Here is a 21,902-nt window from a genome sequence, read left to right on the forward strand (position 1 = left end):
CTCCTTCAATTATATCTCAAAATTTTTTTTAATACTTTTCGCTGAATAGGCGTAATATAGAAAAATTTATAGCTCATCGCATTTTAAACCTTTTCAGATCTAATCTATTGAATAAGAATAAACGATAATTTAGCATCTACTTTTTCCCCAATGGCACCAAAATCATCATCCTCAGGCACGAAGAAGAAGTCTACAAGTTCCTCGAGTTCAGATGGGACAAAAGCTCCAAAATTTAAGCTACCTTCAGAATTCATTGCAAGACCGAATGTCATAAAGAACGGTAATAACAAAGATCTTGCAACAGTAATAGTTCATCCAGATGTCTTAAAAGAGTTGGAGATCAATTTCGGGTCTATGTGTATTGTATCGAAAATTGGTAATAATGGAATTGTTGCTATTGCTAAGGCAGGTGATGAAAAGACTCATCCATTGAACGTGCTAAAATTAACTACTACATTAAGAGCGGTTGGTAACATCATATTAGGTGATAGATTAGAGATTAGAAAGATCGTAAGCCAACCTACTTATGCTACTTCTGTTACTGTTGGTTCTATACAAGGTATTGATCTAACAAAGTATGACAATGTTTCTAAGAAAATAAATAAATTATTAGACGATTGTGGTATTGTTATGCCAGGTATGATTTTCAAAAAAATTGATATAAATAGTGGCAAAGAGGGGAAACCAAATAATGTTGATTTGCTAGTTGTTGGAATAAATGAAGATGAACTACCTGATGTCTCTAAATTGGAAATTAATGATTATGATAATGAAGATGAGTATGATGAGGCGGAAGATGAGTATGATGAGGCGGAAGATGAAAATATAAATGAAGAGCAATTGGGAAATGACACATTTTATCTTTCCCCACCAGGAATTTACCGTTCTAATAATACTAAATTAATTTTGACCAAAGAAACTAACTGTAATCCAAAATATAATTTACCAGAATCTCTTTCTTATAATTTAGTTGGTGGTTTAAATAAAGAAATCGAAATCTTGAAGAATGCCATTGAGTTGCCATTACATAAGCCTAAATTATTTTCTAGATTTGGTGTAAGTCCACCTCGTGGTATATTATTGCATGGTCCACCAGGGACTGGGAAGACAATGCTTTTAAGATGTGTTGCTAATAATTCTAATGCTCATGTATTAACCATTAATGGCCCATCTATTGTTTCTAAATATTTGGGAGAAACAGAAAGCTCATTAAGAGATTTTTTTAATGAAGCTAAAAAATATCAGCCATCTATAATTTTTATTGATGAAATAGATTCAATTGCACCAAATAGATCTAGCGATGATTCTGGTGAAGTGGAAAGTCGTGTTGTAGCCACTTTGTTGACATTAATGGATGGTATGGGTAACTCTGGTAGAGTGGTGGTTGTTGGTGCCACCAATAGACCTAATTCCATTGATTCTGCATTGAGAAGACCTGGAAGATTTGATCAAGAGATCGAAATCGGTATACCTGATGTTGATGGTAGAAAAGATATTCTTTTAAAACAGTTCCATAAAATGTCCTCAGAACGTCATAGTTTAAGTGATGAAGATATTCAAAGTATTGCTTCTAAGACACATGGTTATGTGGGTGCTGATTTATCAGCATTGTGTAGAGAATCCGTAATGAAAGCCATTCAGCGTGGTATGATTGATCCCAAAGGCTCTAATGATTTAAAAGTGGAATTACATGATATTGAAAATGCTATGGTTGATGTTAGGCCAAGTGCTATGAGAGAAATTTTTCTTGAGATGCCTAAAGTGTATTGGTCAGATATTGGTGGTCAAGAAGAATTAAAACAGAAAATGAAAGAGATGATTCAATTACCATTAGAAGCCTCTGAAACATTTAACAAATTAGGGGTTACTGCTCCTAAAGGTGTTCTATTATACGGGCCACCTGGTTGTTCCAAGACCTTAACCGCCAAAGCTCTTGCCACTGAATCTGGGATTAATTTCTTCGCAGTGAAGGGTCCTGAAATCTTTAACAAATACGTTGGTGAATCTGAAAGGGCTATTAGAGAAATCTTTAGAAAAGCTCGTGCAGCTTCCCCAAGTATAATATTTTTTGATGAGATTGATGCTATATCTTCAAGCCGTGAAGGAGGTAGCGGTAGTGATGTTAGCAATCATGTGTTGACTTCATTATTAAACGAAATCGATGGTGTGGAAGAATTAAACGGAGTCGTCATCGTAGCCGCTACAAATAGACCAGATGAGATAGATCCAGCATTGTTAAGACCAGGAAGATTGGATAGACATCTCTATGTGGGCCCACCTGATTTTAACGCACGGTTACAAATCATTAAGAAATGCACAATCAAGTTTGGTAGTGAGATTCAAAATGATGAGCCATTTTTAAGAGAATTGAGTGCAAAGACTGGCGGTTGTTCAGGTGCAGAAGTAGTATTATTATGTCAAGAAGCTGGTCTTTCTGCTATCATGGCAGATTATCAAGTGGATAAAGTTGGCAAACATCATTTCCAAAATGCATTAGAAGGTTTATCCCGTGGTATTACTGAAGACATGTTGGGTTACTATCAACAGTTTGCCTCAAGAAGTGGGGTCAGCGTATAAGAAAAATAAATAAATAAATATGCATCCATATATATAATTAAAAAAGGTAATATATAATTTTTGTATAATATAAATAAAGTGAACACGCGTTAGTTAAAGAATATTTAGATGTAAATAAATATGACTACATATAAAAGATATAGTTTGTAGAGGAATATATACAATACGTAAAGTAAAGTGAAGTGAAGTGAAGAAAACTTTGGAGTCCAACGTATTAGCCGTTGCTAAAGCTCTAAGGGATTTAGGACTGCAATTTCTTTTGTTCAGCTAATTTAGCATAATAGTTTTCTCTTCTTTGGATAACCTTCTTGTGGAAACCCCACCACCAGTATGAAGCCATGGAACCACCGATGGAGAAACCAATGATTATATCTGCTATGATTCTTTTCTTTAATGTACCTGTTATTGGAGCGATGGCCATTTTCTGATTCGTTTATTATGTGTGCTTAGTGTGTGCTTATTGTATTGTTATTCCAGAAATATCTGTAATTACGGATTTAAATACTGCTTGATAGAACGTGAGTCAAGAGAATTCAACAAAGATATTAAACTGAAATCTGTTATATATATGTTATTGTCTTGAAATATTCCCTAATAAACTTGAATGGTCTTCGATTGTTCTTGATGGTTTGTCTCGGTATATATAACACCGTCTCACCAGTTACCCGCCGCGGGGATTTCGGCATCCCTGAAAACAGGCTGCGGGTTTCGCGTGGTATATAATGGAGATGCATTATCTGGAGAAACATCCATATTAAACGATATATAATGTATCAAGTGATTGTTTCAAATATATACCACCAAGTAATCATACTTTAATACAGCCGTAATAACTCTCGTCACCATAATGTTGAACCAAGTAACTCGTCTAGCTACAAGAAGAGCCTTCTCTCAAACTGCTCGTGCAAATGGCCATTTCGCTGAAGGTGTTTACAGTAATATTCCTTTCAAAGTCCATAACAGAAAGATCCCATACGGTGTCATCCATTTTGGTTTCTTTACTGTTGGTTTTTCTGTCCCATTCCTAATCACATGGGCTCATCTAAAGAGATCTGGGTTCTAAACGAACTACGAACGATGGTAATCCAACAACCTACTTTCTAGTTCTGATCCTGTTTTATTCTCTTTTTATTTATATTCATCGAGATTATCAACCTCCTACCCTCTTCTCTGTTTTATAGTTTAGTATACTGTACAATTCCCTAGTAGTTAACGCCAAACCATACATATGTTTATCCTTATATATTCTAACTCACAAAATTAAACGTTATTGAAAATACTACTGTTTATTATTACTGTTATTATTTTTACTATTATTATTTATTATAGTTGAATAAAACATCTAATATTAATATAAAATTACATATGTTTGTTCCTATCAATTTCTCCTTCTAGAAGAAGAACTCTTGGATTTGCTATTAGTGCCACTATTAGAACTTCTTCTTGAATTCAATTTATTAGGAATGATTCTTTTGGAAATATCATTGTTAGAGTTATTGGAACGAGATTTCTCATCTCTACTAACAAACACATACATTTTTAATTTGGAATTGTTATCGACTTTAGCACCATTGAATTTATCAATGGCTAAATTGGCAGTTCTTTTATCTTTGAATTGAATCTTAACCATCCCTGTCGACTTACCACTTTCTGTGTATGACAATAATACCGTCTCAATACCTCCCAATTGTGACACGAAATATTTACGGATAGAAGCTTGTGTAAGGTCCTTGGGAATACCTTCAACGGCTACATTAATACTAGTACTACCTTTAGAAGGACTTTTGGAACCATTGTTCTTTTTAGCCTTTTGTTGTATTCTCTTCAACAAAACATTTTCCTGCTTTTCTTGTTTCACATTGCCACTATTACTACTGCTACTGGCATTAGTTCTTCTTCTACTCTTAGTATTTGAGCCTGATTTGGAATTGGAACTTTTACTGACAGTAACTCTACGTCTAACGGCAGTGGCCATATTATATCGTGTTTATTGCTTACCCGTGTAAGAGTTTCCCTCATATATAGATTTGTATGCATACATACTCAAAAATATTTTATATATTTCACTTATATAAAATAACTATCTACTCTATTGGATCACAAGGGATCTACACCTCCCACACAGCCAGTGTAGCTGGTCCCATCAACTTTTAAACTCAAATTCAGTAAACTCCTTGAACCCTCCAATAGCTAACAAGGATTCTTGTTAGAGAATAGCTTGCTATGAACGAATATTAGCTCCATATCGAAGTTTTCTATCTCTTTCAAGCAAATGCATAGTTCTTACTGGATATATCACAAGGCAACACTTCCCGTTCGTTTCCTACGTCATATATAAACAGATATTCATAATCTGTTTTTGAGATTTGTTCAGATATTTACTTGTTCTTGATTGCATAAAGGCTACGGAAAGCTTAAAGTTAAGGAAAACGGTAGTCAGTTTTGGGCCGATATCTAGTATCGATCCATAAAGAAATAAATTCCACCAAACAAGGTTGTTCACAATAACAGTTCAAGAAGGGAAATAGAATCAAAAAAGACACCTGGCCAGTTTGCACTTGCTTGTTTGTGTTACTATATTCATCTAATTTCCATTTCCTTGTTCAGCTAATAAACTTATTGTAAATAAAATGAACGAACAAATATGGTTATACTATGTATGACTCAAGGTGTATTTAATCATATTACATTAGATGATGGACTTATAATTTTTTCTTGAGTTGCTAGACGACATTTAGAAAAAAAGAGTGCCTAAATATCGGACTCTCTTATTCACTTTGCTACTCCCCTTCTTTTCCTCCCCCTTGCTCCCCCGTTTTCTTAAGGGTAAGTAAAATTGTTAATATATACTGCATGGTAATAATATGCAAAAAAAATTATTCAATTGGTAACGCCATTTACTACTACAGATTTGGTACCATGGAATTTCGAACGGCACGTCAACTCTTAAAATTGATGTCCCCAAAGTATGGTACAATTTCGGAAGTTTGATCTTGCTTTTGATCTTGATTTTGATCTTGATTTTGATCTTGGCATAGAGATTTGATTAACTTCCTTTTTTTTTTTGTTGTATTGTTTTAGTTATCTTTTGATCTATAGATTTGCGTTGTTTAGTTTGGGAAACCCTATATCTTGATTCTACTTTAACAGTTCCATTTCTTCTCCTCTCATCAACTTTCCAATCATCCTATCTTAAATTATACAATAAAGAAACTAATAGATTTGAAGCTGACTACAATTAAAGTCAACTAGTCTTCTATCGGTGTATTATAAATACTATTTGATACTAATTTCAATTAACACTGAGAAATGTATATGGATATTAATCTAGAAACTGATATTTCACCATATAAATTCGTTTAATTATTATTAATTTTTTTTCTTTATATTAAAATATTTTATGTATCAATGTCACCTACTACATCCACTAATATCAATAAAAAACTAATAGCTGTAAATAATAGAAATATCAATGGTGTATTATCTGCTACTTTTGATAATACGAAGGGTCCAATTGTAACTGGTCAATTCACAGACATTAAGGATTTTTCTATACCTTCTTCTGTGGTACCATTCCCTAATTTGGGGAAATCAATAGCATCTAATACCACAACTTCCACATCAAATAGTATTTTCAATCTCAATGCAATTAGTAACCTTTCAAATAATATTACCAAATCAAAGCCGGATAAAATAAATTTGGCATATCTTCTGATACCCGAAAATATAGAACGTCATTTAGGTACATTAGATTTTACCAATACCAATTTATATTGGAATGTCATAGATAAAAAGTTTAACTTTCTACCTTTATCTTCTTATACTACTAATTATATTAATTATTTCATATTTAATGTCGTAATTGCAGTAACAGACCCTAAAAATAGACGTGGGACTACAATCAATTCAATTGCAATACTCACCACTTATAATAACCCTTCTATATGGAAACAAATTTTAACCTATATTCGACCTTTTATTGATTATAAGGATTCAAACTCAATAAATTCATCTTTGGAAAAATGTTTTAATTTTATTAATTCATTAAACTTATCTGATTTATTTAATTATTTTAACGATATTCATTTGCAATCGATTTTATGTTCATTTACCACAATAAATGAGTTACAATTAAAACAATTCCCATTGGCGTATTCAAACCCAATATACACTACAGAAAAGGATAAAATTATTTACCATCTTGATCATGATGAAATTGATCCAAAGATTAAAGAATTCATTAAAGATGATACTTTACCCCTAGTATTTAATTTTATGGACTCCATCACTATTGGCAAAGATATTAAATTAGATTCAACACTATTGAATTTCTATAAAAAATTCATGATTCAATTTTACCCAAATTTGAATTTAAATAAAATATCTTTTTTTATTTATTCCAATTCCAATTTAAAAAACTTATTATTTCAATATTTAATGGCTTTCAAATATTTCTTAAGTTTTTTTACGAGACAAAAATTCCAATATTATAATAATATAATGATACCATTTCTAGATATTTCTATGATTGATTGCTATGAAAGTTATTTAAAAAATTTTCATAACCCTAATCTGAATAGTTTTTCGTCTTCTTCAGCACCAAACTCAATGAATAATAATGGAAATCTTAGTAGAGAACACAACAACAACCCAAACTATTACTTATTCTCTATCGTTGGAGTTTCTAACCCAATATTTAAAGAACAAAAACAATTATGGAATTTTTTTTATGATATCGATAAAGATGATTTTATTTTTAATAAATCATCTCAATTGAATTCATATTCTATTATTACCCCTCCATTACAACAGTTACAAGTGCAGTCACAATACGAAAACTTTGCGCCAAAAAACATTAGTAACACCCCTAGAAGATATTCGAACCAAACGGCAGATTTTAATAGCAACTTAAACTCTACAACTATAAATAGATCTTCACGGTCTGCATCCACTTCCTCCATTTTAAATAGACATAATATCAGTAAAGAACATGCTTTAAATGCAAATATAAGAGGATCAGGATCTAAACCTGCAATTGTAATCACATCTCCTACTGAAAATTCAAAGCTACAAGACTCAGCTACAAATGAGTCAAAGCATAATACCTCGGACTTGAATTCTTCTGAAATATCCAATTCAGAGGATCTTGGTATCGAAGAGACAATGGGGTCAAGAATAGATGAAATGGGCGGAATCATTTCAAATGAGGCTCGTATGGGAACTTTTGAAACCAATAGAGGATTTGCAAAGACCAGAGAAACTAATATCAGAGAAATTAAATTATCTGAAACTAATATCCAAGATATTAAATCTGTTGATACTCATATTATAGAATTTAAGGAGATGGAACCGCCCAAAATTTGTGAATTAAATAATACAAATTCGCGATCAACAAACACCAGCTCAAAAAACTCTGAACCTACTAATTCTAGTACAACTACTACTCACCATGATCCAAATTTTGAAGAATCTGACCTCGAAGATTTATCATCAGTTGATTCTGATACAAATTATTCAGCTTTCGAAGATGCAAGATCTAAGAACTCTCTTTATCAAGATGTACAATATAGAGATGATGGGAAAACACTTAATATAGGCCGCCGTAGAACAAAGGGTAGTCCAACTAGATCTATTAGAAGAAATTCTAATGGACATAGGCCAGAATCTGTTTACAGTATGTCTGAGTATACTGACGCAAAAGAATTACCAGAGGTCTTTAAGTTGAAGATCCCTAATATTCGGGATTTAGAATCAATAGATTCAGTTGCTGAATATTCTGATAAAGAAGTATCGCAAGACTTGACAGGGAATGAAACCAACTCTACCGAACTAAAATCGACAGATTCAACTACTGCAGACTTAGGCCCAAAGGAGATACCAGACACCATAGCACTGGAAAGCGAATCTCTTGGGACCTTGACATATCATGTTGGGGAGCCTATTGAAATTGGTTCAGATGATTCATTTTCTGATGGCCTAGGCTCCTGTGATATAAATTTTGAAGATGCAAAATCGAGAAATTCAGCTAGACAGGATATAATGTTTAATAGTCCAGATAAATTTACTCCTGTATTATTGACCCCTAATAGGAAACAAAGCATTTCCCCTAAACAAAATAGTACGCCTAGGAAGTTGGATACTGCATTAAAGGCGAATGAAAATAATGAACTAAGGGATAATAATATGGATATGATTGAATCAAAGATATCTACTTTATTCAGTCCAAAGAAAAAGATTTTACAATCAAAAGATGTTCAGCAACAATTAAACATTACTCCAAAAAAACCAATATTATCTAAAACTACTAACAATAACGGAAAGGGGACTCATTCTAATACTCAACGACATGCTAATAATAACTTACAATCACCTTCTTTTAATACAGTAGCAACCGAAACATCAGGTTCCCCAGTTTCTGCTAATTCTGTTTTTAGCTCTGATAGAAGAAACTCTAGTTTTAGGAAATTTTTTATAGACTCGATGGTTGATTCAAATGTCCTTGGGAAATTAATATCTTTAGGTCCTGGTGTTAAAACAACATTATTTTTTAGGATAGTGAATTTATTATCCATATTAGAAAGTGATACATTGAGATGGGTAGAAATAAGAATGAGAGCAGAAGGTAAACGGAAATTTACACATGAAATTTTAATGAAAGAATATAGCAATATAAAAAATCTTATGCCAAGCGGAACGTTATCATATTCGAATGATTTTGATAATTTAACCATTTTGAACATCTTTAAAAAGATAAATATCATACAATTATGTTATACCTTAAATTCAATAAAGGATCGAAATGAAACAAAACTTGAGGTATTAATAAAAGATAGAATATTTCAATTTAATATTGGTACTGTATTGAAAGATTACAATCATAATTTTAAAGATATCTTCTATTTTGAGGAATTTTTCAATATCGAGTCTTTACAAATACTGAAGTGCTTTATTCTTTTAACCAGACAATGTGATAAATTATTCAATAATCTAAGAAAATTAAAGCTAGACAAGAAATACAAGAATATTAATTTTTTGAAGAAGATAAAAAGTCAATTATTAATGATCAAATTTATTTTACAAAAACTGTTGAAAATTTCATCGACTTCTAGGGCAAATTTAATTAAATTTGTTGATATATTACTTTGCTTTCCTTTGCTACCAAATTTTCTTAGATTTGATTTGAAGAGGTTTGACTTCAATCATTTTGATTTCAAGGACTTCTTAGATTTATCACCTCTAGACAAAACTTTGGAAGAGAAATATAATTCATTTCATGTTACCGCTACGCCTCCATCCGCAGATACGAGAAAAGCAATTCATATAAATCATGCAATTAATAATGTCCATTCAAAATGGATGATCTTTGTTAAATTATCGAAGATGAAAGCGCTGACAACATTAGAATTCTTATTGCTACTGAGTTCTAAGGTTCAAGATGTAAAGGGTTCTATATTGTTATTTCATATCGATAAAAAAGATGCTTCTGTGCCTTCACCTGCTGATGATGATATTGCACAAGTTCAATTTAGGAGAAGCTCTAAATCCACTTCAGTAGGACACAATGTAGATCAATCAAAACATAAAAAATCCGAGTTAGAAAGGCTGCCAACACAGTCATCTATTCATAGCGCTACATGGGACTCACTATCTCCAGATATAGTATATGATCCATTAATGAAAGATATTAAGAAGCATCCTTTGCTACTTGATGCTAAGAAACATTTAAAATTGTCAGATGAATTCATTAAAAGAAATATATCAAATACTAAGTTTGAGAATACTGTTCTTACTGACGCAAATAATTTTAAAGGGTCTGTCAATTTAACAAATGATATTATTGAGATCAAAAAAATGGTAGTCCTTTTATTTTTTCTTATTGAGAAATATTCTCTTGGCGATATAGTTATTAGGAAATATATGCATAATGCAACAAAAATGGTTTATGATTATATGAAAAATGGGAATGAACCCTAATACATGGACACTAGAGCTTTTCATAACGATATTTGATTATGCTTATAGACGAACACTCATATATAGATAGATATTTATTTATTCATTATTTAGATGCTGAATAGAAAAAAAAAAATAATAAAAAAACTAATATAAAATTATTTTGTTTCTTTATGCTCTAATTCACTAGCCATTTTGATAAGTGTAGTTGGTATATTTAATTTATTTAGAATAACTTCCACAAACGAAAATGTTTCTTTTCCTGGATAATCTTTTAATTGTTTTAACTTTTCATAAAGTTCTGTGGTAGAAAAAAATTTATATTTATTTTTTGTCTCATCTAAATTGCCACCAAGTCCATTTAATAGTTGTGGCCAATTCCATTCACAAATATCATTGAACTCTTTATCTGCACCTTTGATTGCTCTTTCTATTGTATATCCTTGATTATTCAACAATAATATTTCAATAGGAATCTTATATTTAATTATGTTCGTGATTTCTTGAACAGTCATCTGGGCTGCCCCATCACCTTCTAGTAAAATTAACCTAGGTTTATAATTTGGTGGTACATTTGAATGTGAGGATTTTTTTGATAAATGCAAATTTGGGTAGTCTCTCATTGCCATTCCTATACCTAAGGAAGCTGGTATTGCCATTCCAATCGATAAATAGAAGCCTTGAGTAATATATTCTACATCACTTGAAAGTCTAGTATTTACCATGGTGAATTGAATGCTTCCAGTTTCACACACAACTACATCACCAGGGTTAATATACCTTGGGATGATTGTTTCCAAATAATCATGGGAAATGGGGCCGTCTTCTTCTTGTTCCAATGGAAAGAGATATGCATGAGAAGAAGGTGAAAATAACCTATTGTATGTTGTATTAATGGAATTTGGTTGAACACCTTTTGTAACCATATCTACAAAAGTTCTAAATTCAATGCCTTTGTAATCAGTTCTAATATTATGTTGGAATTGTGTAATTCTAACATAATCTGGATGTATTTGAATTAGGACGGAGTCTGGTTTATAATTGAATGAGTAATATCCAGTATTAATTTCATTTTCAACCACTCCAAAATGAATTATTAAATCACACATCTGAATTTTTTTAACAATATGATCTTGACTCAATTTTCCAAAATAAACACCTTGATAATAAGGATTCGATTCGTTTAAAACCCCTTTACTCATAAATGTTGAAAAATTCCATAATTTTGTCTTGTGAATTAAATCATTAATTTGTTTTGTTACACCAAACCTTTCTACTAATATATCGCCAATAATACATGGAGTCTTTGACGAATAAAGTAATGATAGAATGTAATCACACACAGAAACCATTTCTAGGCTTGGTAAAAGGGGAATTTCAACAATTTCTTCAATAGGCATTATATCTTCCCTAGACAAATGTTCATTAACACTAATTGGAATCAAAGCATCTTGGAAATCAGTAGGGATAAAAATATAAGCAGGTAAATTATATTGAAAAATATGCTTTATTGCAATTTCTATTTGCCAACGTGCTTGGTTCAAATCTGTAATATTTGCATAGAAACAGCACACTTTTTCGTTTACCATTTCCATATAAACTTCTTTATTCGGGGCTAAAAGATTTGAGTATTTTAAGCGTGGAACTAAATGATGAATGTTGTGGTTTAGTGTGTTATACTTTGTTGGTGGAACTCCCACTACATGGAGTAATTTAATATTTTCTGCAAAAGCACCAGCAATACCATTTAAAGCGCTTAATTCTCCCACACCATATGTAGTAACAACACATCCAACTCTATTAGTATAACGCGAGTAACCATCTGCAGCATAGGCAGCATTCAATTCATTACAACATCCAACCCATTTCAAGCCACTATCTTTTACCTTTTGAGTGTATAATAATTCTAATAAGCTTAGATTAAAATCTCCAGGAACACCAAAAATAGTTTTAGTACCAATTTGAGCTAGTTTCAAGTACAGATACTCACCTAAAGGGAGCAATTCACAGACGTCAGAGCCATCTCTAGCTCTTGTTGGAAATGGTGATTCTACTTTTTCAGTAACAGGTGTCATTTGAAACTGTTTTTTTTATTTGATTATCTAATGATCAAATTGTGAAGAATGTACTAGTATTTAACAAAATATGTCGTACTTTTTATATAATAATAGAAATATTAGATAACTGATTTGTTATTGCTTTTCAATAAGACTTGAATAAAATAAAATTAAATTTGCAGATCAATCTATTATACTTTTTTAAATACAATTCTTCATTTCCCCGCATTTTGATTTTGTTTACAAAATTCCGCCACAGAAAATAGCCGCCGAACGCGATAAAGGAAAAAAAGAAATGCAGGATATTAGGTGATTTTTCTTAAAAATCTAAAGGATAAGAGATATAAAAAGTAAAAGTTATAATCATTTCAACATATTATTGAATTCTTTAACATTATTTTTCTGTATTCAAATATTCAGTTGATAAGAAAAATACACTTAGATCTATCGTTGCTATTGGTAACGGAAAAGTTCCGGGTAAAAATGAGTACCATTCATGATCTTTTTTGGAGGGGATTTTTAAAGGGAGACAAATAAAAACAAAGTTTAAATTAAATAAACCTTAAATTAGATATAAACAATTAGCAAATAAGAGGAAGATTGGATTTTTTTAACCATATATATATATATATATATTTTGTAAGGAAAGCAAAAAAAATATCAGATTCATGATTAATTCTGCTTAGGTGAAAACTACCTCTCAGCATATTAGTTACTATAGTAAACATAAAAACAATGGTTAGGAAATTATGTGGTCTCCAAAGAGATGTGGTTCATTTATATCGATCATGTATAAGAGTAGCTCATACTAAACCTGTTCAGTCTCGTCCACACTTCATTGAATTTGCAAGAAGTGAATTTTCGAAAAATCGGGATGTTCCTAGAAAAGATTTTAATACAATTGAATATCTTCTTAGAACCGGCAAGAGGAGATTAGAAACATACTCATCCTCTGAAGTTAAAAATATATTTGGTAGAAAACTGTGATAATGTATTTAACAGATACTTTATATAGTACATATTCAATTAACAATTTAATGACATTTTGTATTGATGAAAGATCATATTCACTTAAACGTCAGAGCTTCCAACTCAAGTGATTCTTTGATATTATGTAAATTTATGGTAATAAATTGAAAATTGCACGTTCATATTAAATATTAAAAATTAAAAAAAAATATCAATTTATAAAAAAATCTTCTTTTATAAAGTCAGAGTAGGAATGATAACGAAAAAAATGCCTTTAAGAAACTTACTTAACGAAGTTTTAAACAAAAATACTACGGTGATTCTCAAGAATATATCCGATAGCGTAGTTTCTAACTTTTAAATCAGTGATGTCCTTTTCACCATTGTGATCACGGAGTAACCCTGGAGCAAAAACAACCGATAAATTAAATAATGTCATTAGATTAACTTCACTAAAGCTTGCAACTTTACTTAAATGCTGCGACAAGAATTTTAATACATTGTAATGCTCTTTAGGTAATGAATTAATAATTTTTGTCATTGAGGTAAGAACAAATCTGTTCAAAGAATTAACGCTGTCTGTCTTTTTAATATCATTGTCCTCGTTACTATTTAATGGTAACTTGTTAATTAAATCATTATTCCTGACAATTTTAATTAATGGATCATATGCTTCAAAGGTGATAATGGGATCATACAATTTCCTCAAGTAACGTTTCAATACACCAGCAACGGCATGAATATCTTCACGCAATAATTCAGTTAAGGAAGGTGAAATTGCTGAGTCTTTCAATGATGCGAATTGTCTCTCAATTTGCTCAATTAAAATTTGAGAGCCTGACTTTCTATATAGACCTTCAGTTTTCAAATTATTTTCATTTAATTCCACATAATTAATACATGTTCTAATAATTAATGGAATTTCTGTTTTTTCAAACTTACATCTTGTCACCAAAGATGAGTTATATAGATTCTGACCAGTAGAATCGCTTGGAGGTAGAGGAGACACTGTTGTGTATAAATCCTTCGGAATATTATCAGGTAAATTTAGTTTTTTATTATTAATATCTCTTGGATTTTGACGAATTGGGCCAGATATTTCAACCTTGTTTACATAATTGCTGGTACTATTGATTGATATACTTGGTCCATTACTATGATCAGATCTTGATTCTATACTCGACATTTTCTGCGGTGATGAAATGGTAGGATTACCCCTTGAATCATGACTGGGTGACTGTTGTTTGCTACCAAATATTTTCCAAAATTTAGGCTTAGTAGTATTGGATCTGGAAACATTTGGAAATGGACTTAAATTTGGATGATGCTCACTACTGGAATTACTATAAGTAGTAGCCGTACCATTATAACTAGATACGGTACTGTTACTATTAATAACATAGGAATCATCGTCCAATTTTCTTGATGATGGAGTAGAAATGCTTTTGCTTCTCTCTTGCCTTAAACTATTGATTTCTGAAACTAAGCTGTTACGTTCATTTCTTAATAAATCAATTTCTCTCTTTAATTGGAACTTCATTTCTTGTAATTCTCTGACTTCACTTTTTAATGATACTGAAGAGATAGAGTCATGGGAAGACATTTCCTTTATTATAGAATTATTATTTTCAACACTGGTAATATTTCTAATTTGTTCAGTATCAGTTACTAAATTAAAGTCAGATGCAGAAGTATTATTGGTTGCAGTTCTATCTATTATTAGATCCTGAGCACTCTGAAATTTAGATAGCTCATCAGCATCAATTTCATCTTCCTCATTTAATGATTCACTAATTATTGGCTTTGTGTTATTAAAAGAATTTGAGAATTTAGCGAAGGTAGGATCTGCTTCTAATGGAGGAGTTCTGAACATAGACACATTAAGGGATGTTGCAGACATTGTACCTGGTTTAGCAAATTCTGAGTTTGAATCATTGATGCTACCATCGAAGTTTTGGTTTGATATTATATTTGCACTGCTTTGAGATTTCTGATGAGTTAAACTATATTCATTATCTGAATCACTATTTTTTTTCTTAATAGTATTCATATTAGAATTAATTACTGAATCACTTTTACCCTTTGAGACGATCCTTCTTGGAATTGAACCATTGTTGGCTTTAATATTTTCTAAATTATCATTAGAACTAGCTACTCCCCAACCTGTATAAGTATCGTTGTCTGGTCTAGGGGAAGTTGGAGCAGTTGGGGTTGTACTGGAGGGATTTGATTTTGTCTTTTGAACTGATAAATTTTTGACCTTTGTTGATTCCGTTGAATTATTATGATTATTACTATTGCTAGAATTACTTCTGGAATGCAAAGATTTCCTTCTAAGTATATGACCATGGCTATTACTTTTATTATCATTACTATCTTTGGAGTCATTTAGTCTTTTAGAGTCTCTTAATTTATCAGAATTACTTGTAGCATTATTATTAGATGATTCAGAACCACTTGATCGATTTAGTAAATAATTCTTAGCTTTTGAAGAAAATGATCTTGATAATCTCATTTCACTTGATTTATGATCATGAGAGGCTGATGATGAACCATGCTTTGATGATTTCGAATGATCTTTTGAAGAATTTGAGTTATTATTAGTGAATGTAGAAGTTGTGGACACTCTTGGGGATTTAAGTTTCAGTTTTGGAGAAGTTTCATTTGAGAAAGTTGATTTAATTTGAGTCTTTGGGGTAGTGTTTGTAGAATTAGAAGCAAATACAGGAGGTGTTTGGTTAAAAGATAAGGCAGCAATCGATTTATTGTTGCTAGATGCTGAACCAACCAAAGCAGTCTTTATACTAGATTCATTATTCTTCACCTTTTGAGGAGTCTTTGGGGGTATGGTATTATTATCATGACTATGAGTATGGTGATTGAGATAATGTTTTTGATTATGTGTGTGTGATTGATAGTGTTCGTTTGTAAGTGGTGCTGTGGGGAACAAGGCCGGTGCTGAATGTTCATTAGCAAATATTGGTTCTGTTCTATTAAATCCCATTGGACTATTAACTGGAGCACCATTTGAATTTGTATGAGATAAAACTGGCGGTTGTTGAAATGTATTTGAAATAGATGGAGGAGAGTTAGCGATAGTCATAATAGGTGATTCTGAATTTTTCAGGGGTGTCTTATTTAATAATGACTTGGAATTTGTATGACTTAAATTATTATTATTTTTTTCCATTGAATAGTTTACACTAAGTCCAGTGTTATTTGTGTTGATATTGCTGATAGAGGTCCCAATTGTTGCAGAATTGTTTGCGCTTGTGAAATTAGTCAGATCTACATCACTTTCATCACTTTTGAACTCATCATCTTGTAAAGTTGTATTCAAAATATCATCTATAGAATTTTTACTTGCTGTTGATCTAAGATCATTATTATTTCTGGAAGCAATTGATTCAGACGACTTGGAAATATTTCTCTGATCTACACTTAAATGGTTATTATCATCATGCTGGTGTAATGCTTCAATTATATCTGTTCGAGTTCTTGGCATTTTTTTCTTGGTATCATTATCATTATTATTATTCGTAGTACTGATATTGTCATTAACGCTCTCATTATCAATACTTACATCTTCAGTTGAATCTGATTTAAAGGGATCATTAGAATTAATATATTGAGCCACTATTGAAGCAGTAGTTGAATTTGTTTTTGATCTTGTTATGGGATGTTCTTGGGTATTATGTGCTTGATTAATCAAAGTTTTTGATCCACGGGAATCAGTAGTGGCAGTTTCAATATTATTATTTGGATCAATTGAAGATTCTTTAGAAGCAGAAGATTCTTTAGAGGTCGAAGACGTCAAGTTATGTAAAGAAAAAATCATTTGTTTACGAGCTATTAAGTTATTAGAATTAGAATTGGAATTGGAATTGGAATGGGATAATTGAATGTCTCCGATTGAAGAATTTGAATCTTCTTGATCGTCCTTTAAAGAATCCCTTGTGATGTTTGAACTTGTTGTAGAATATCGTTCAATGCTTTTATTACGAAGATTGAATTGAGAGGTTGGATCATTAAAGAATGGATTTGTATTGGTACGTCTAATATTTCTACCACTACTAACACTAGTATTATTATTAGTGCTTATACTATTACTACGATTGATGGAAATTCCATAGAGATCATTAATTTTGGAATTCTCCGGATTGTTGTTAATTTTATTGTTTATAGTATTATTAGAAAGGGAAGAAATACTTGTGGAAGCGTTTATTGGACAAGGTACAGGCGTAGTGGAACTAATCGGGTTATTTTTAGAAGTATTAATTCCAGAAGAGTAAAAAGCATTTCCAATTTGAGCTTCTGAATAATAAGGAGAAGGAGACAATGATGAAATCGACGAGATTGATGTAGTTAATCCCAAGGGAGAACCACTCTTACTATTTGATTCATTGGTAGTTGAAAGAGCTTTTACTGATGGGATAATGGAATATTTGGTTCCATCATTAGCAGTAGTAGTAGTCTTGGTAGTATTATTTGTTGTAGTATCTACCGAGGTTGTGGCAGAAACTGTAGGTAATTCAATATCGGATGAAAGATTACTTACATTTGGAGTTATTATCATTTCGGTCTTGGGCAAATTTACGTTTTGGGAGTTAGGATTATGATTTAGCTCCTCAATCTTGCTAATTTTGGACAATTTTTCAATTTTGATATCAGGGTTACTAGAAATGGAACTTCGGCGATATGGTGAAAGAGGTCTTCGTTGTGAACGCTGAGGCACGTGCGTTGGGGTTGTGGAAGAAGAACACAAGGGTTGGAAGCTAGGGTTGAGAGTCTGTGGGTTGTTATTATTGTTATTACTATTATTATGATCTGACATAATTATTTCTTGGGGGATTATTGAATGGTTATCATCTGTATTAAATGGTTTAGAAGAAGCTAGTTCACGTTTCTTTTGGTCGTATTGTTTTCTTTTGAGTACTAATTTTTCATGACATTTTAAACAAAAGAGTCCATGTTTAGTCTTTGCATATTTTAAATCAGTGATGGGACCTTTACATTTATAGCAAGTGAAGCATTCACGACAATATGCCTCGTTGGAGGAAGATAAAATGATGGCCGTACCATCTATTTTTTTGGAACAACTTTTACACGAATCTGAACATTCGAAACATAATAATGCTCCAGAATCTAAAACCAAGAAATTCGAATCACAATTCAATTGTTTGGTACAACGGTAGCAAGCAAAACATCCTGTATGCCAACGGCTAGTGCCTAATTCAAAAGCATGCCCTGTCAAAATATCAGTAGAACATCTAATACACGTCTGTTTTGTGGGCGTAACGTTGACTGTTATATTGGTGGGTTTCTCATTCGCCACAGAATCTACTTCTGTAATAATTTTTTGATCAGACATTTCTTATTGTTGATGCTATTTGTTAGCGAATGAATGGGAAAAAGGTTGCTTCGTGGATGATAAGAAGAAGAGAGAATAAACGAAAGAATTGCTATTAGCTATTAATGGTATATAATCTAATTTTTTTTATTTTGAAAAATTTCGTATTTTTTTAATTCAATTCTCGAGTTTAGATAGCAAATAAAGGAACCTGTGTTACCTTTGATGACAGTATTTAAGTATCAATAGCCGATCTCAAGCGAAGAGATGATTTACCAGAATTCAATAGAAAACGATTGAACAGAATTCTGTAGATCAAAGCAAAATGGAATGAAATAGATTAAATTACAATACACGAAAGAGAGGTTGATGTGGTTTAACGATTATCCCTAGAGGCGACGTATTTCACTAGAGGCGACGTATTTCACTAGGTTCAACGTACAAATGATTGATGATAAAGATACTTGACAACAAAAACCAAATTTGAGGTTTTAAGCAAAGAATTATTAATGTGTTAATATTTTTTTTTTTTACTGATACATAGTCATTGTATTACATATCTTTGAAAAATTCGATTATCCCACTTTAGGCTTGATTAGGCAAATACAATTATAGAAACAATAACAAGAGATGAGAAAGCGGAAATGAAATTAAACAAATTCGAGAGACATTTTAGCTAACGTTGCTTTTTTTTATTTTTTTTTTTTTGCAAATGTGAATTTTGATTAGGTTAACAGTTAGAAAAAATGTGGATTTCCTGTTTCGGTATACGTGGGCCGGCCATGCCAGATCTGGAAATTCCAGTTGTTGAGATTTATTTTTTGGGTATTTTTTTTGAATTTTAATATTTCGCAGTTCGAAACTTGAATGAGGTCATTTTAAAATTTGTTTGGGGCTACTAAGGTTTCGAACCGAGGATTGTGAAGTTTAATTTTTTTTATCATTTTTATTTGATTGAATAATTTGTATAGCTTTTAACAATATAATATAATAATGAATAATAAATAATAATATATATAAAAATTATTTTAGTTATTTACAATGTATTTTCAATTATAAAAAAGTACAAAAATCAATACTAACATCAAGTTTTTCCATACATATATATTAAAATGTCTAGCACAGTATCCACTGATTTTCTATCGTCTATAATTGGTCGTCCCGTTAGTGTCAAGTTACATAGTGGTATGCTCTATCAAGGTAAATTAGAATCGATTGATGGGTTTATGAACGTTGCATTGAGTAATGCTACTGAACATTATGAAAATAGTAACAATGGTTTATTACACAAGTACCCAAACGAAGTTTTCGTCAGAGGTACGCAAGTTTTGTACATTTCAGAAATATAATGATAGCACATTGTATAAATAATAGCATATAATAAAAGCACTACATAGGATAGATAATACCTTATATAAAAAGATTGCAATTCGGAGTATCGCTTTTTTTCTCTTTGTTGATTGTTATAAACATGAATATTTAATTTTGTAAAAAAAAAAGATAAACTAGTATAGAATATATATTTAAATGTATATGGTAAAGAAGCAATTACACCGATTACTCCTCGTGTCCTCCTTCCTTTAGATGTCTTAGATGGAAGAAGTAATCCATCGAGTAACCCAATAAGAAAATAGCACCAGTTATGTGCAAAATTGGCATAGCACTGGCGTTGTCCCCATCAAAGTATCTATACTTATATTTCTTGTACAAGTTGAAACTGCTGATGTCTTTGGCAGTAGTGGCTGGTCTTGGGCCTTGAGGTAAGTTTTTGTAAAACCCAATGACATTGGAAATTCTAGTTGCTCCAGGGGTGGATGATAGATTCTTGGCGGATGCAATCTTTGGTGGGATTAAGGTAGAGAGGGATCTGCAGAAACGCATCGACATGGTTTGTGAATATTTTTATTTTTGGGACTTGGGTTCAGTTATAAGTTGTCTCTATTGTAAATATAAGATCTGTTGATTTCATCTAGTCTTGTATGTCTGTTTTTTATTTTCTAGTAAAACCAATCCTTATTTCATTTCGAGATATTCCCGGTTCGGCCGTATCTGTCACAAATTAATTTTACTGTCATTTAAAAAAAAGCAGGAAAAAAAAATGAATATTATGTATATCATAAATTAATCTGTGATTAAATATATTAATGCTGTAATGGTTTAAAATTAATGTTGGACATTATTATAAAAAAAATATTTTTTTCAATTATCTTTGACCTTACTTATGCAAATTTCGCCAACAGGCAAATTCGCTTCTTCTTGTCATTTTGATTTCACATACTGTTGTGCTTTGAAAATAACAAAAATACACACCTATTTGAACTGTGTCTTATGTAATTATAATTTTGTCTCCTGTTCTATTCATACGAGACTTTTTTTTTTAGCTCATTCTTATTATTTATTTTATATTTTATAATTGAAGTACCTTTTTTTTCATATGGTATGTTCAAAATTCCCTAAAGGTGGCGATTACCCGGCGTATATCTAAAATGTCGTTTTTAGTTGCAATTGTGTAATAATACGGATAAAAATGCATTCATTATTTAATGTGTAAAAACATCATTTTAAAGGAAATACCAATTGTAACAGTACTCTTTTATCATATTAAGGGGGTTGGGCCATTACAACATCAATTAAAATCTCGATCGATTTAATAAAGCTTTATTAATTAAATAATTTACAAACCCTTTTTTTCTACTCTGATTTAATTTAATAAGTTTTACCTTAAATTTTTTGTGTTATTCAAGATCTCGAATCTATAAAAAGAAATATTAAATTTTCGTATAATATATTCATTTAGTTAAAAATAGGGTGGGTTAGAAGTTAATATTTATTTCTCATAGTTTTTGAATTGAAATTTTTATTTCTCATTTTGTTGCATTTGCGTTTCTATTTTTATTGGCTTTCTAATTTGAATTTATAAAAAAAAAAATTATATTTTTGGTACTTGTTTTGTTTTGTATTAAACATTCAACAGTTATATTAGAAAAAAAGGAAAA

The 21,902-nt window shown here is 31.2% G+C and overlaps 10 protein-coding genes across 10 annotated transcripts; 5 read left to right on the forward strand and 5 right to left on the reverse strand.

Annotated features, from left to right (window-relative positions):
* Window positions 1-150: 150 nt before the first annotated feature.
* On the forward strand, window positions 151-2,577 carry AFG2 (AAA family ATPase AFG2; the record flags this gene model as incomplete). The annotated part of the gene is made up of 1 exon (XM_004177900.1): window positions 151-2,577. One exon carries the CDS (start codon window positions 151-153, stop codon window positions 2,575-2,577), a length of 2,427 nt encoding a protein of 808 aa, XP_004177948.1.
* A 241-nt stretch (window positions 2,578-2,818) lies between these two features.
* COX9 (cytochrome c oxidase subunit VIIa) lies at window positions 2,819-2,998 on the reverse strand (the record flags this gene model as incomplete). Its single annotated transcript, XM_004177901.1, has 1 exon — window positions 2,819-2,998. The coding sequence occupies one exon, from the start codon at window positions 2,996-2,998 to the stop codon at window positions 2,819-2,821; it is 180 nt and encodes a 59-aa protein (XP_004177949.1).
* Window positions 2,999-3,424: 426 nt separating this feature from the next.
* On the forward strand, window positions 3,425-3,640 carry COX8 (cytochrome c oxidase subunit VIII; the record flags this gene model as incomplete). Its single annotated transcript, XM_004177902.1, has 1 exon — window positions 3,425-3,640. The coding sequence occupies one exon, from the start codon at window positions 3,425-3,427 to the stop codon at window positions 3,638-3,640; it is 216 nt and encodes a 71-aa protein (XP_004177950.1).
* Window positions 3,641-3,955: 315 nt separating this feature from the next.
* TBLA0A06405 (RNA-binding protein) lies at window positions 3,956-4,552 on the reverse strand (the record flags this gene model as incomplete). The annotated part of the gene is made up of 1 exon (XM_004177903.1): window positions 3,956-4,552. One exon carries the CDS (start codon window positions 4,550-4,552, stop codon window positions 3,956-3,958), a length of 597 nt encoding a protein of 198 aa, XP_004177951.1.
* Window positions 4,553-5,985: 1,433 nt separating this feature from the next.
* TBLA0A06410 (uncharacterized protein) lies at window positions 5,986-10,551 on the forward strand (the record flags this gene model as incomplete). The annotated part of the gene is made up of 1 exon (XM_004177904.1): window positions 5,986-10,551. One exon carries the CDS (start codon window positions 5,986-5,988, stop codon window positions 10,549-10,551), a length of 4,566 nt encoding a protein of 1,521 aa, XP_004177952.1.
* Window positions 10,552-10,688: 137 nt separating this feature from the next.
* Window positions 10,689-12,605, reverse strand: TBLA0A06420 (uncharacterized protein; the record flags this gene model as incomplete). The annotated part of the gene is made up of 1 exon (XM_004177905.1): window positions 10,689-12,605. The coding sequence occupies one exon, from the start codon at window positions 12,603-12,605 to the stop codon at window positions 10,689-10,691; it is 1,917 nt and encodes a 638-aa protein (XP_004177953.1).
* Window positions 12,606-13,322: 717 nt separating this feature from the next.
* On the forward strand, window positions 13,323-13,574 carry SDH6 (Sdh6p; the record flags this gene model as incomplete). The annotated part of the gene is made up of 1 exon (XM_004177906.1): window positions 13,323-13,574. The coding sequence occupies one exon, from the start codon at window positions 13,323-13,325 to the stop codon at window positions 13,572-13,574; it is 252 nt and encodes an 83-aa protein (XP_004177954.1).
* A 280-nt stretch (window positions 13,575-13,854) lies between these two features.
* TBLA0A06440 (uncharacterized protein) lies at window positions 13,855-18,927 on the reverse strand (the record flags this gene model as incomplete). The annotated part of the gene is made up of 1 exon (XM_004177907.1): window positions 13,855-18,927. One exon carries the CDS (start codon window positions 18,925-18,927, stop codon window positions 13,855-13,857), a length of 5,073 nt encoding a protein of 1,690 aa, XP_004177955.1.
* A 1,091-nt stretch (window positions 18,928-20,018) lies between these two features.
* LSM6 (U4/U6-U5 snRNP complex subunit LSM6) lies at window positions 20,019-20,255 on the forward strand (the record flags this gene model as incomplete). Its single annotated transcript, XM_004177908.1, has 1 exon — window positions 20,019-20,255. One exon carries the CDS (start codon window positions 20,019-20,021, stop codon window positions 20,253-20,255), a length of 237 nt encoding a protein of 78 aa, XP_004177956.1.
* A 208-nt stretch (window positions 20,256-20,463) lies between these two features.
* ATP17 (F1F0 ATP synthase subunit f) lies at window positions 20,464-20,793 on the reverse strand (the record flags this gene model as incomplete). The annotated part of the gene is made up of 1 exon (XM_004177909.1): window positions 20,464-20,793. The coding sequence occupies one exon, from the start codon at window positions 20,791-20,793 to the stop codon at window positions 20,464-20,466; it is 330 nt and encodes a 109-aa protein (XP_004177957.1).
* Window positions 20,794-21,902: the final 1,109 nt, after the last annotated feature.

This window comes from Henningerozyma blattae, chromosome 1, assembly GCF_000315915.1.
Source record: "Henningerozyma blattae CBS 6284 chromosome 1, complete genome".
Lineage (NCBI taxonomy): Eukaryota > Fungi > Ascomycota > Saccharomycetes > Saccharomycetales > Saccharomycetaceae > Henningerozyma > Henningerozyma blattae.